Source organism: Bombyx mori, chromosome 3 (genome assembly GCF_030269925.1).
Source record: "Bombyx mori chromosome 3, ASM3026992v2".
NCBI classification, from domain to species: domain Eukaryota; kingdom Metazoa; phylum Arthropoda; class Insecta; order Lepidoptera; family Bombycidae; genus Bombyx; species Bombyx mori.
The window spans coordinates 2,050,279-2,063,996 of record NC_085109.1 but is presented as its reverse complement, the minus strand read 5'-3'; the positions used below and the strand labels follow the sequence as shown (position 1 = coordinate 2,063,996).

Genomic DNA, 13,718 nt, shown 5'->3' with positions numbered 1-13,718 from the left:
AGTAATTTGTGGAGATTGAGAAAAAATACTAAATAAATAATTAGTAAATCGGAAAGAATCATGCGCTCATTTGGCTTCAAACAAGAATTTCCTGTACTATTGGAACCAGAGACACAAATTCATACTTACAATCGTTCAAATAACAAGATTTTTAAGAATTATTGCGCCGGTAAATTTGATGCCATCTATCGCCGAATAGCTGAAACGAATATCAAAGGTACTACTAAAACATCAAGAACGCTCTAGAAGTACAACGCCATCTATTGTCAGATAGCGGAAACGAATATCGAAAATACTCGACTTGTGAGGAATATTCTCGAAAATTCTAGGGATGTCGTATCGACTATAAAAGCGTTGCACGTTGCAGCGAAGGCACGAAGTGAGTTAGTATTCGGAACTACTCAAAGCGAAACAGCGAACGGATCATCTGAAACGAAGCGGAAGAAGTGAATTGAAAATTTTAAAGTGTTCGTTGAGTGTTCTAAGTGCTAATACAGTTAGTTACAATTTATACTTCGGTACAATTTTTATTTATCCAGAACCCCAGCACGTAACAGTATTATATACCCAGACACTGAACAAACACGCCTGCTAATCGTGAGAATCTTTGCCTGAAGCGAATCGAATCCCTTTTACAGCAACCAAAGATTTTTCCGATTATCATTAATAATAACATTTGTTTAAACGATATATTTAACATATATGCCTAATTTATAAATCACATCACACATCAGCAGTCTGAACATAGACCTCTCCGCACGTCACTGAGTTAGCCGCGTTAAAAAGTTAACCTCTGGTAGAACCGCGTGCCCTATCGAAGTAACTACACGAAAATGTACGGAGCACAATCAAGTCAAGTGTTTTTCCCGTCGTTTACTGAACCCTGAGGTATTTCAGCTGTTATTTCGCAGCCCGTACCTTGGAAGCAATGATAAATGGCCTCTGTTACTTAATACAGGTAATACTGAAGGCTTTTACGACTATGTTACGAATATAAACAGTTTGGTATATATGTAACTAGCGACCCGCCCTCGCTTCGCTTCGGTAATTGTAATTTATTATTGATTTCTCCACTATTTAATGGATGTTATTATACATATAAACCTTCCTCTTCAATCACTCTATCTATTAAAAAAAACCGCATCAAAATCCGTTCCGTAATTTTAAAGATGCATACATAGGGACAGACAGATTAAGGCCTAGGCCGCACTACGGTTTTTTCCCGGGAGCGGTTAACCGCTATAACCGCGAAACCGCTTGAGACGTACACACTACGATTATAAACCGCGAAACCGCCCGTGATTTTCACAGTTTGAAGATGGATTTCAAAAGAGCAGTATGTATTGTTGCTCTGGTACTAAGAAATAGAAAAAAAAGACGTCAACGAAAATTTCGCAAATATTGGATACATCCACTCACTAGCCGTAGATTTGAGAAAGGTTTCTTTCAGAAAAAGTATAAAATTTTAAGAGAACATCCAGAGAAATTTTTCAATTACTTTCGAATGTCAGTAGCCAGCTTCGATAAAATTTTGCACAACGTGCGTCCATACATCACCTTCATGGATACAAAATTTCGCAAATGTATTTCACCAGAGGAGCGTCTGTCTGTGACTTTGAGGTAAGAAATAAAATTACACACACATGCATATATATTGTACTTTATAGGTATTTTTATTGATAAAAAAAATTAAAAAAATTATTGTTCTTGAAATTGCGACAGATAATTGGCTGCTGTAGGCTCTTCTTGTTCATTTTGTGCATATTGTAATTGTTGTTCTTGTTGCTCGAGTTCTTGAAGAGAATGCACGGTTGCTTGTAATGTTGGTGGAACAGGAGTATTAAGTGGCAAATAGATGGTTTGTTTTGCAGGTCCTGACACAAGCTGTCGTACTGGTGTTGAAACTGGTGGCATTATCGGCATGGTTGGAGGTGGAGATGGGGAATATGTATAATATGATTGCGGAGACGACGTTTGCGTGAATGACAAATGTGATCTTGGTCTTTGATTACGAATTGGTGTTTCGAATGGATAGAAAGATTTGGCTTTTTGCAAAATATTCATAATTTCTACTTTGGCAAAATGTTTCTGATCGTCATTAAGTTTCCGTAACATTGGTACAATCATTTGTGAAAAGTTTATATCTTCGTCATATTCACACGCATTCTCCTTTGTATTCAAAAAATTTAACAATTTTTGTTCATAATCTTCACAGCTACTTCGGCTTTTGGAAGCCTTCTTACAGGATGGGGTTCGATTACTATTCGTTAGTGGAAGGGTTTCAGATAAGTCCGTATCAGGGTTATCTTGTGAAGTAAATTCGATATTACTGCTAGTCTCCCTTTTTTGTAAAGATGGTACCAAAAACAACAGAGAATCGAAATGAACGTACTTTTTCTTTTTTATAGCACCTTGACCAGATTTACCACGCTGTATAGCTAATTCTTTAGAAAAACTGTCGCGCATATTCTTCCATTTCTTTTGTATTGTACTACCTGTAACAAAAATAGAAATATAATAATATAATGTTGTTTTTTCAGGTATCTTGCCAGTGGTAATAGTATGAAGTCCTTGTATTTTGAATATTTGATCGGCACAACAACTCTGAGTGAAATAATTGAACACACATGCAAGAGTTTGTGGATATGTTTGCAACCTACATATATGCCTGGAAAAACAGAAGAGGATTGGATAAATATAGCAAATTTTTATTTTGAAAGAACACATTTTCCTAATTGTCTTGGTTCCATAGATGGAAAACATATACGAATAGAAAGGCCAGAAAATACTGGTTCAGAAGCCTTCAATTACAAAAAGTATTATTCTTTAATATTATTAGCTATAGCTGATGCAGACTATTGCTTTACTGCTATAGATGTTGGGGCATATGGATCGAATAGCGACTCTAGCGTTTTTAAAAACTCAAATTTTGGCAAAAGGTTTTTGAACAACCAAATGCATTTACCAGAATCTGCAACATTACCTGATTATGAGGAAGTCGGACCTTTACCGTTTGTTTTCGTAGGCGATGAAGCTTTTCCACTTATGGAGCACTTAATGAGGCCATATCCAAATAGAAATTTATCCATAAAACAAAGAGTTTATAACTATAGATTATCTTATGCCAGAAGGACTGTCGAATGTGCATTTGGGATCATGGCAAATAAATGGCGTATTTTACATAGACCATTAGATGTGAAATTAGATTTTTGCGACCATATTATTAAAGCTTGTTGCATATTGCACAACTTTGTCAGACAACATGACGGTAAACAGCTTAATGAATCGTTTCAAGTTTCAGAGATGCAGGGTATTGCTTCAATTCGTACGCGTTCTAGCAATAACGTTATAGATGTAAGAAATTTGTTTGCTGATTATTTTACATCTACTGCGGGCGCGTTGAGTTGGCAATATGAAAATATTTAAAAGATATCTCACCCTCAGAAGTATAGTAACTAATTAATGCCAAAAACAGAATTTTCACTGTTAACTCAAAACAACATCTCCTTAAAAATAGGTAACAAAACTAAAGTAGCTTTCGTTATAAGGGTTCGACTTTTTTAGTTTGAGTTCTTTGTAATAAATAAATACTCTTTAAAAACTTACCCTTCTTTTTTTTCTCAGCCTCCGACAGTGTCATCCAATTATTAACTACGTTGTGATAAACTTCCTCCCAAAGTTTATTTTTCACATTTCTATCACTGTATTGACGCAAAGTAGTATCGTATAAAGCTGGTCTTTTCTGTACTTCCACGATGATTTTCTGGGATAAACTTTCGTACTCTGCATTTGAAACAGACTCCGACTCGGTCGACGACATAATTGTGACGAGACGACAACACAACTATTCTTTGCGGCGGTCGGCCGAATACTAGCCCAAAAACCGCCCGCGGTTAACGCATAGTGCGTGTGCGCCCACTTAGTTCTATGGATTACAAATTTTGTTGCGGTTTTTTTCCGCAACAATTTTGTAACATTTCGCGGTTTTAAAATCAGTCGCGGGAAAAAACCGCAAGTGCGGCCGCTTGTATTCGTTTTCGTGTTTCATAAACTCACACGGTTAATAACCGCAGCGGTTTCACCGTAGTGCGGCCTAGGCCATAGGGACAGAGAAAGCGACTTTGTTTTATACTATGTAGTGATATGTAGTTTATTGAAACAAAAAGAAAACCAAATTGTTACTCTGTAAAGAATTCTTTATTTTATGAAATGAATTATTTGCAAACAACTTACTTCTACAATTTGAATTACTATAGCCACTTACTAACCTGTAAAGAGAAATAGCATTGGTGTTGGACGGTTACATTTTAGGGGACGGGGTTCTGGAGGTGAGGGGCTATTTAAAAACAGTCTACTTCATGGGTAATTTAATGATATTGCAAATACTTTGTACACTATTACATTATTTTATTTTTATAAAACTCTAAGATGTTGCTCTGTCCGTGTCTAGATGAGAAGTCATTGTCTTCATTGAAGAGAAGACAATCATCTGTTTTAAACATTTAAATAAACATTCCAATATTCGAAAACTGTAACCTTATATGTGTCAAGTGTTGCCTGCCATTACTTACATAGTCAAACTCCAACAATTGGAAGCTATTTCTTCAATATTTAGTATCTTATCAAAATCTGAAATAGTTCTTCTTTATGCACATTATCTTTTTCAATGTACAAAGCCAGAGAGCAGTTTTTCTAATTATAGAAAAGAGTGTCAAATGCTGCCACCATAGATAATACTATTATATCTGTATCGAAGTTAATGCGCGAACGATATAAGTATTGGTTGGTTTTAGTCGTCGTGGCCTAGAGGATAAAACGTCCGGTGCATTTGTACGTAGCGATGCACCGGTGTTCGAATCCCGCCGGCGGGTATCAATTTTTCTAATGAAACATGTACTTAACATATGTTCACAATTGACTTCCACGGTGAAGGAAAAGCATCGTGTAATAAAATCCAATCCGCAAAATTATAATTTGCGTAATTACTGGTGGTAGGACGTCTTGTGAGTACGCACGGATAGGTACCATGATCCTGCCTATTTCGGCCGTGAAGCATTAATGCGTTTCGGTTTGAAGGGCGGGGCAGCCGTTGTGATTATATTGAGAACTTAAAACTCATATCTCAAAATGAAATGGGTGGCGCATCTACGTTGTACGATGTCTTGGGGGTCCAGTAACTACTTAACACCAGTTGGGCCGTGAGCTCGTCCATCCATCTAAGCCATAAAGAAACCAGTTATGAAAAATGACGTCTTAAATCACACCGATACCGGCTTGGGTAGCTTCCCAAGCCGGTATCGGTGGACTAGCGTGGACCAAAGGTGAATGTAGTTTAAAATTATCATTACCAAGGCTTCATAAGGTCGCATGGCCCATACCCGTACAGGTTCTGCGACTTAAAAAAAAAAGAAAGAAAAAACAGAAAAACTTGTATTTTCAAATTGCGAACGTTGCAACTCAATCCTTAAACTAGTCGCTCTTAATAAAGTCCGTTTTTTTTTAATCTTTTTTTTTATTGCTTGGATGTGTGGACGAGCTCACAGTCCACTTATTGTTATACCTATCCTACCTACCTACCTACCCACCTATCGTGTAATAAAAATCAAACCCGCAAAATTCTAATTCGCGTAATTACTGGTGATAGGACCTCTTGTAAGTCCGCACGGTTGGGTACCACCGCCCCGCCTATTTCTGCCGTGAAGCAGTAATGCTTTCGGTTTGAAGGGTGGGGCAGCCGTTGTAACTATACTGAGACCTTAGAACTTATATCTCAAGGTGTATGGCGCATTTACGTTGTAAATGTCTATGGATTCCAGTAACCACTTAACACCAGGTGGGCTGTGATCTTGTCCACTCATGTAAGCATTTAAAAAAAAAAATAAACCCAAAGTCAGCCAAATACCAAAAGCGGTGCCGTTCCATGTGGATTCAAAACAATATGCCGATTAATGTCATGACTCATTATAAACAGCATTTAGAACTGTCACTACCCGAGAACATATTAAGAGAAAAAGTAGTAGGTATTTGTTACGCTACTCTTATGTGCGATCTAATTAACTGTGGCTGCTCTATCGAAATTAACTGCTTAAAAAAACATAGACCGTCGAAGAAAAAGATGACTATTAATTATCTGGCACTAAGTTGACACATTTCGTGATTAAACTAACGAATTACAATGCAGCAACAGATCTCTCGGATCCCAAATTGCGAGCAAACTCAAAATACACAATCAACATTCAGATTAATTATCCGTCCACTGCAACATCGAGCCTTCCTGTGTCTTGGATTGGCCTTCTCTACGAATTCAGTTTTGTCGCCGACCTTGACGATCCTCTCCGGTTCTTTTTATTCCATATATTTTGGTTTTTCTCTCAACATTTCCACTTCGATAAAGCGGCACGACACGAGAACCCTCCCATCGTGGCCGCCGGAAACTACATTCCCGATCCTGCGGACATAATGGAAAGTAGTCGACGTCGCCCCAAACACGTCATCTCGGATCCTCCCGATCCACTAACGGTGCTTTTAGGTACCTCAAGCACCGGTCATAGTTCTCGTCGAACCCCTCGCTTGCGACGAAGGGCTCGATAATTATATTAACCCTCAGACACAGCCCACTGAGTTTCTCGCCGGATCTTCTCAGTGGGTCGCGTTTCCGATCCGGTGGTAGATTCTGCGAATCACGGCTCTTGCTAGGGTTCGTGTTAGCAACGTCGTCAGGTTTGAGCCCCGTGAGCTCAAACTCGCTCTCACTCACTACACAACTACTCAAAAAGTTACGCTGAAATAGCCTCTCAAGGCTCTCAGCTAGGTAGGTTAAAAAGAAAAAAAAACATCATTTCCTAACCTATACTTAACTGAAATAATTACATGAATAATTTTAAAATGATATGAAAACATTTTTATCGGACATTTCATTTAACGCCTGATTTCTTTAAGTCCAACTACAAACATGTTTATTTTTTCTTTGACGCTTAAAAATATGTATAACAACAGTGCCGATCTTGCGTTTAGCTCAAACAGTTTTGTGTTGGAATACATTAATTAATATTTATAAAATTGTGAGATAAATTGTGTTTTTTAGAAGGTGAGTGTTTTAAAAGCGTTTAGTCCATGCCACCCATGATCGAACACAGTGGAAGAACGTCACGTATGGTCGCGATCCTCAGTAGTGAGGGAACGATATAGAAGAAGTCTTATAGTGTTACTTTGGCCTTTTTTACAAACTGCTCATCCTATGCAAGAGTATGTTCTTAAAACGAAAAACATAGCTAAGCCAGGAGAGTCAAAAACTCGTTCAATAATAAGGCGGAAAAAGCGCCATAGATACTCGTGTGAAGCAAAACGATTTTCCTGGTGTTCGATTCCTGCACGTCCAGTCTTTTAATTGAAAGACGCACTTAACAGGTCTTCAGATGATTTTCTTAACCCATGACTGATCAAATGTGACCACTAAAATTGAGTATTCATAAAATATACTCAATTAAAATTGGTATCGTTTAGAGCAAAGCGAACAAATGGCGACTGTTAACTAATTAACGGCCGTCTGGTGTAGTGGTTAGTGACATGGTCACTACACAAGGGGGTCGCGGGTTCGAATCCCGCCAACCGAAGATATTTGTATGATAAATATAAACGTCTTTCCAGGGTTATGGGTGTATATTAAATATATGTATGTGTATAATAAAAATATTATATTTATTTCCGTTATCTGGTACTTGTAACACAAGTTCTTTACGAACTTATCACGGGACCAGTTAACGTGGTGTGATTGTTATTAAATATTTATTTTTATTTATCTATATTATATTAATTAATTTATCATTGGCATTTCACAGAGCCTGTTGTACATACAAACATAGAAATGTTTGTTACGAGATCGTTAGTATTTCCTGCTTGTTTCGTTGCAGTCTTCGTGTTTTGGATAACCGGTTCAGGAGGTAAATAACTTGATTAAATGGACTTTTTGGCGGGAACGCGAAAAGCGAAGTTGTGTGAATTGTTTTATTTTGTCTATTTAGCGTTTCTTCAGGTTTAAATATGTGTAATAACGGTAATTTATGAACTGTTTAATATATTTGAAAGTGCACAATTGTGGGAAAATAAAACAAAGTAGCTTCTCGGGATCTTCCAAAAAGTTTAGTGAAAAAGTCTAAGTAAATGACCATCATTTTACTGATATTATATTTCATCTCATCTCATTTCATATAATTTCATCTGAGTTGATTAATTTGGGTTTCCTTCGTTTTTTAATTATTCATTAACTGTAAATAATAAAAACAGCGAATTATAAAAATCTTATTACTTGACGCTGGCTAATGCGCAAACCGTGCCGGAGCCAAAAATTAAAGAAGAAGAAGAAGAACTTGATTAAATAAAACCAATTGAATGAATCGGTAGCACAGTAATTAGTATGACGACTTCTGGCCGAAGCTTGTGGATTAACCCCACATCATAGAACTAACGGGTTCATCTTTCTGTGTTCTTTCTGTTTCTCTGTGTTCAATTTTTATTCACATATGTAAAAGCCCGCTTCGTTCGGCTGCTGGAACGCATTACTGCTTCATGGCAGAAATACGCAGGGCGGTGGTAACTACCCGTGCGGAGTCACAAGAGGTCCTACCACCAGTAATTACGCAGATTATAATTATGCGGGTTTGATTTTTATTGCACGATGTTATGTAAGGGATAATTATTATTTTACAAGGTTGTATTGTGAGCCTGCATATATAAGTATAGATACCATCACACCGATAGCTAACACGAAGCATTGAGTTTAATGTTATTTTTGACAGTAGAGTAGGTAGTTTGATCTTCTGTCTTGTGGTGGTCGGAATGGTATTCAGGTTGCGATCTCCAATGTCTTCGCATCACAAGGTCGTGACCTGATCTCTTTCGCGCTTAAAAGCGAGTTACAATCGTGTCAGATATTTTCCCTTAACACATTAGATAGACTATATAACACATTATATAGTCGTCGTGGCCTAAAGGATAAGACGTCCGGTGCATTCGTATAGCGATGCAACGGTGTTCGAATCCCGCAGGCGGGTACCCGGAATGTATTGTGATTTTGGGCACTAATGTCCCTAAGGGAAAGAGGTTGCACCTACGAGGGGCAACCGCGGTCCACAGACGGGGGATCCGCCAAGCGGGCAAGAGGTGTGAGACTAGAGACTGGTGAAACCCAACTCCGAGGGAAGCGCTCCTCTCCGGCCTCACAGCCGGTGAAGATATATATCTCTAAACGATCGTCGGGGGCACGAGCAAGCCTAGTCACAAACTCCCTGAGCGACTCCACACCGCACCTAGGTCCCGGGCGATTGAACGTCATTACTGACGTACCGCCCGACCCCGACGATAGTACGGAGGGGAAAACTCTGCTGGGCCTGCAACCTAGATCGCTGGGACGGCGACAACAGGTGATACCAGGCCTCAGCAGCGTATGTGAGGCGATAACGGACATATGTCTTGTACTAGTGGTAGGAACCTCTTGTGAGTCCGCGCGGCTAGGTACCACCACCCCGACTATTTCTGCCGTGAAGTAGTAATGCGTTTCGATTTGAAGGGTGCCGTTGTACCTTAGAACTTATGTCTCAAGGTGGGTGGCGCATTTACATTGTAGATGTCTATGGGCTCCAGTAACCACTTAACACCAGGTGGGTTGTGAGATCGTCAACCCATCTAAGCAATAAAAAAAAGTTACATTTGCGGCTATTAAAAAAATAAAGTTGAACACGAATTCTTATGTTATTGAAGGTAGAAAAAAACATGACGCAACGTAGGAATAACTATTTTATATTGCCACGGCACATACCCTGATGGTGAACGGTCACTGTCGTTCATGGTCGACAATATTAGAGCATCGGCCCAGCTATCTATTGGTCTGAAATATTTAAAATCCCTTTACTTCTCTATACGTCAACAGATCTTATTAATACGCTTTTCTTAGCTTCAGACGTATGAATGTTTGTAACGGAATCTTTGAACATGATTTTGACCCCCTTCAAAATGTCGGATTAACTCGAAATTTGGTATACTTATTAAGGATCGATGACAATTCAATATTTAAAGAAAATTGAAATTCAACTAAAAAATTAAAAATAAATAAAATTTTCAAATATTTTTTAGTTCAAATTTATTAAAATTTGTTTTCTAATATTTAGTTGGATTTTCTACAAAAGCGTATTTTGTTACTTTTTTTTAACTATTTTTTTTTTCAGAAGTTGTTAGGGGGTCTGACGATCGGCGCTGGAAAAAATTCCCCTTCTCATTCTCTCACTTCTTCTTTTTCAGGAGTTTTCATTTCAAATTTGTCGGAGAGCTGCTTCAGATGCCTCTGCTACGTATCCACAAAATGTAATCTTGCACACGACTGTACTGGAGGATACTGTGGACCATTTAATATATCCAAGGTGTATTGGGTGGATGCAGGAAAGGTTGTGCACTCCGAAGATACCCCGGAGAGGAGCCATGGTGAGGGCGTTGCTCTCATTTATTTATTGACCCTCCATTGCATACCAATTGAAATAAAGTTACAATTTAAAAAAAAACAGTTCTCGCACAATAATCAATCCCGCAAAATTATAATTTGCGTAATTACGGGTGGTAGGACGTCTTGTGAGTCCGCACGGGCAGGTATCACCACGCTACCTATTTCTGCCGTGAAGCAGTAATGCGTTTCGGTTTGAAGGGTGATGCAGCCGTTGTATATTGCATATTGAGGCGATAGAACTTATATCTCAAGGCAGGTGGCGGCAATCACGTTGTAGATGTAAATTATTATGGGTTCCGGTAACCATTTAATATCAGGTGGGCCGTGACTTCATCCACCCACCTAAACAAGAAATAAAAAAAAGAAAACTAGATCACGCGAAAATTTTAAAATTACTATTATACCCGATAAACAGTGCATTAGGTAGGGGGGTCAGCCTTTAACACCATCGGCCACATATCCCTGGTCCCGGAAACCACCAGTGTGTACCTCCCTGCCACTCATTTGTCCCGCAAAACGGTTACAATGGACAGATAAAGGAAAGTTAAGAAACCTAACTCATAGGACAACGTAATCTATATATTAATACGTGAAGCACAAAACTTTGTACCCCTTTTTACGAAAATTGACCTGACGGAGGATTATGAAATTTCCTATACTTATAGAGAATATAGAGAAGAAGTGCAGAATGCTAATTTTTTTTTTAAATTATGCATAAAAAACACATTAAATCAATAAAAAAAGCATTACACACACTACCATGTATTTGACACAACACATTCATAAAAATATACTCTTTGTTTACTGTCAATTGGGAAACGTTTTGTTATTGTTTAAAGTCTGTGGTCGAATTGAGAATCTATATATTAATACGTGAAGCAAAAACTTTGTATCCCTTTTTACGAAAATTGCGCGGACGGAGGAGTATGAAATTTTCCACACTTATAGAGAATATAGAGAAGTGCACAATGCTAATATTTTTTTAAAATAATGCGTAAAAAATACATTAAATCAATAAAGAAAACATTTCACACACTACATACCATGTATTTGACGCACACACGCATGCATACCTACTATTTCGTCAAACTTTTGTTCTTGACGTCTGTTGTCAAATTGAGAATAGATTAAATATTGTTTGTCTTTGTTCATAGTTTTATAGTGTAGTCTTGGCGAAATTAGTGATTATAGAAGTAAAATAAACAATCATAATAGTGTACAAGCTTACAATTCCAATTAATTATAGTCGAATTTCGACTACTGCGGGACCTCTAGTAGATTAATATTGTTTGTCTTAAATATTATTTATTTATAGTGCAGTTTTGGCGAATACTGTGATCATATTATCGAATTAGATATAATCGTTTTCGACAATAGAACCATAATAATGTTTAAACTTATAATTTCAATTAATTATAGTCTAATTTCGACTAATGCGGGGCCACTAGTATGTTTTATTATCAAATGCACATTAAAGCCAGATCTTTGATTTGGGCATTTATTTGCGTTTACACTTTTTTTGTTACAGCCTGGGAAGACTGCGCAAGAAACTATCATTGCTCAAAGAAAATAATCGAAGGCTATTTAGAACGGTTTGGAAAGGTAAGCAATAGATCGACTTTTTTTTTTTTTTATGTCAACGAGTGGCAAACGAGCAAGACGGGTCACCTGATGGTAAGTGATTCACCGCCGCCCACGGTCACCAGCGTTTACGCCAATGCGTTGCCTACCCTTCAGGTAAGAATATGCTCTTTTCTTGAATAACCCAACGTCGCAGTTGTTGGGGAAGACTTGTCCCTTCTCTGTCTGTTGACAGGTTAGCCTTACACGCGTGTCTTTATTTCGTAAATATTTTGAACAAAATAACTGAACTATGACTGTATATAACTGAATAAAACTGTTTTCGTGGGCATTTTGTGGTTAAGGCTGGCCGAATCTTTAGCAAAAGTTTAGTCTGCGCAACCAAGCTGCAGAGGGGCAAGCTAGTAAATAATAAATATGTCGAAGAAGCCACATTTATTAACACCATCGTCAGACATCATAGGGGCGAATAGGGTGATCGAGCTAAGAGAAACATTGAGTACGCCAATCACGTTGGTTGTCTTAGAACAATTTAGAAATCTTCTCTTGACGTTAGCAAATGAAAAGGAATGACACTTCTTAGGGCGGAGGCACCGCTCTTCAAGAAGGCTGGTTGGTAAATGTGATGGAGTCTACGGCCTCCATCGGCTAGGCTCTGTCGTAGCACGAAGTTAGCAGAGACGATACCACAATCGTGCTGCCATCTCTCGGTAATCGTGCTGCGTTTCGTTTAGCTACCAAACTAATGACCATCTCCGACAAATAAATAACTGGGAACAAAACACGCACGGTCATCCGGCCCCAAATTAGGATTCCCTGTACTATGGGCACCAGAGACTGGCATATATACATACTAATGTACGCAACATACACATATATAGATAATAATCATTTGGTGGGTGTCGCTTTTACGTTATAGATGTCTATGGGCTCCAGTAACCCCTTAACACCAGGTGGGTTGTGAGCTCGTGCACCCGAATAAGAAATAAATATATATATATATCAAACAGACCTGTTTGTTCATCACACGAATTCAACCCACGACCCTCAGCGCAATAGACACAGTCGCTACTACGCCTCCGACTCAGTCAAAGTCAGTAGGGGATAGATAAATCTCCGGCCCATCAAATCGCAATACATTACTGAATTGCGACAATGGTCCTCAAGGCTTAGAATACTCTCGAGACAATTTCCCGATGGCTTTCTTACTAGATATGTGATACACAGGACTGCAACGGTGATGGCGTGACGGACTGCTTCGACTACATGATGGTGAACGGTAACGGTGGGTACGGTTGCACCAAGCCCCTTAACCGCTCAGTCAACGGACGACGGTGGCTTCTGCGCTACGAAGAGTGCACTTTATAATTAACCAAGTGATAATCAAGTGATTTGCAAGTAAAAAAATTTAAATCAATAATTGAATATTTTCTTAACCTTCATCTACTAATGGGAGCACGCATCGGAGACGAGAGTAAATACAATCAGATCCTGAATACTGGATTCAACAGTATGCTAGTTAGGGTGACGAACCATTATACAGTAAAACAATATATTTTTTTCTACCTATTCTGATAGCCTCTCAAGGCTATTTCAGATTCGCCTTGACGTGTAGGTGAGCTCACGGGGCTCAAACCGAGAGTGT

At 38.5% G+C, this 13,718-nt stretch overlaps 3 protein-coding genes across 3 annotated transcripts; 2 read left to right on the top strand and 1 right to left on the bottom strand.

Annotated features, from left to right (window-relative positions):
- The first annotated feature begins 1,189 nt into the window (after positions 1-1,189).
- Positions 1,190-3,605, top strand: LOC119630620 (uncharacterized). The gene is made up of 2 exons (XM_038020546.2): positions 1,190-1,620; positions 2,541-3,605. The coding sequence occupies exons 1-2, from the start codon at positions 1,319-1,321 to the stop codon at positions 3,424-3,426; spliced, it is 1,188 nt and encodes a 395-aa protein (XP_037876474.1). The 5' UTR covers positions 1,190-1,318; the 3' UTR covers positions 3,427-3,605.
- LOC119630624 (uncharacterized) lies at positions 1,651-4,104 on the bottom strand. Its single transcript, XM_038020552.2, has 2 exons — positions 3,607-4,104; positions 1,651-2,495 (listed from the first exon to the last, which is right to left on the bottom strand). Exons 1-2 carry the CDS (start codon positions 3,818-3,820, stop codon positions 1,699-1,701), a joined length of 1,011 nt encoding a protein of 336 aa, XP_037876480.1. The 5' UTR covers positions 3,821-4,104; the 3' UTR covers positions 1,651-1,698.
- Positions 4,105-6,911: 2,807 nt separating this feature from the next.
- On the top strand, positions 6,912-13,493 carry LOC101736879 (lysozyme 2). Its single transcript, XM_012688486.4, has 5 exons — positions 6,912-7,087; positions 7,839-7,940; positions 10,294-10,473; positions 12,021-12,094; positions 13,301-13,493. The coding sequence occupies exons 2-5, from the start codon at positions 7,865-7,867 to the stop codon at positions 13,439-13,441; spliced, it is 471 nt and encodes a 156-aa protein (XP_012543940.1). The 5' UTR covers positions 6,912-7,087; positions 7,839-7,864; the 3' UTR covers positions 13,442-13,493.
- Positions 13,494-13,718: the final 225 nt, after the last annotated feature.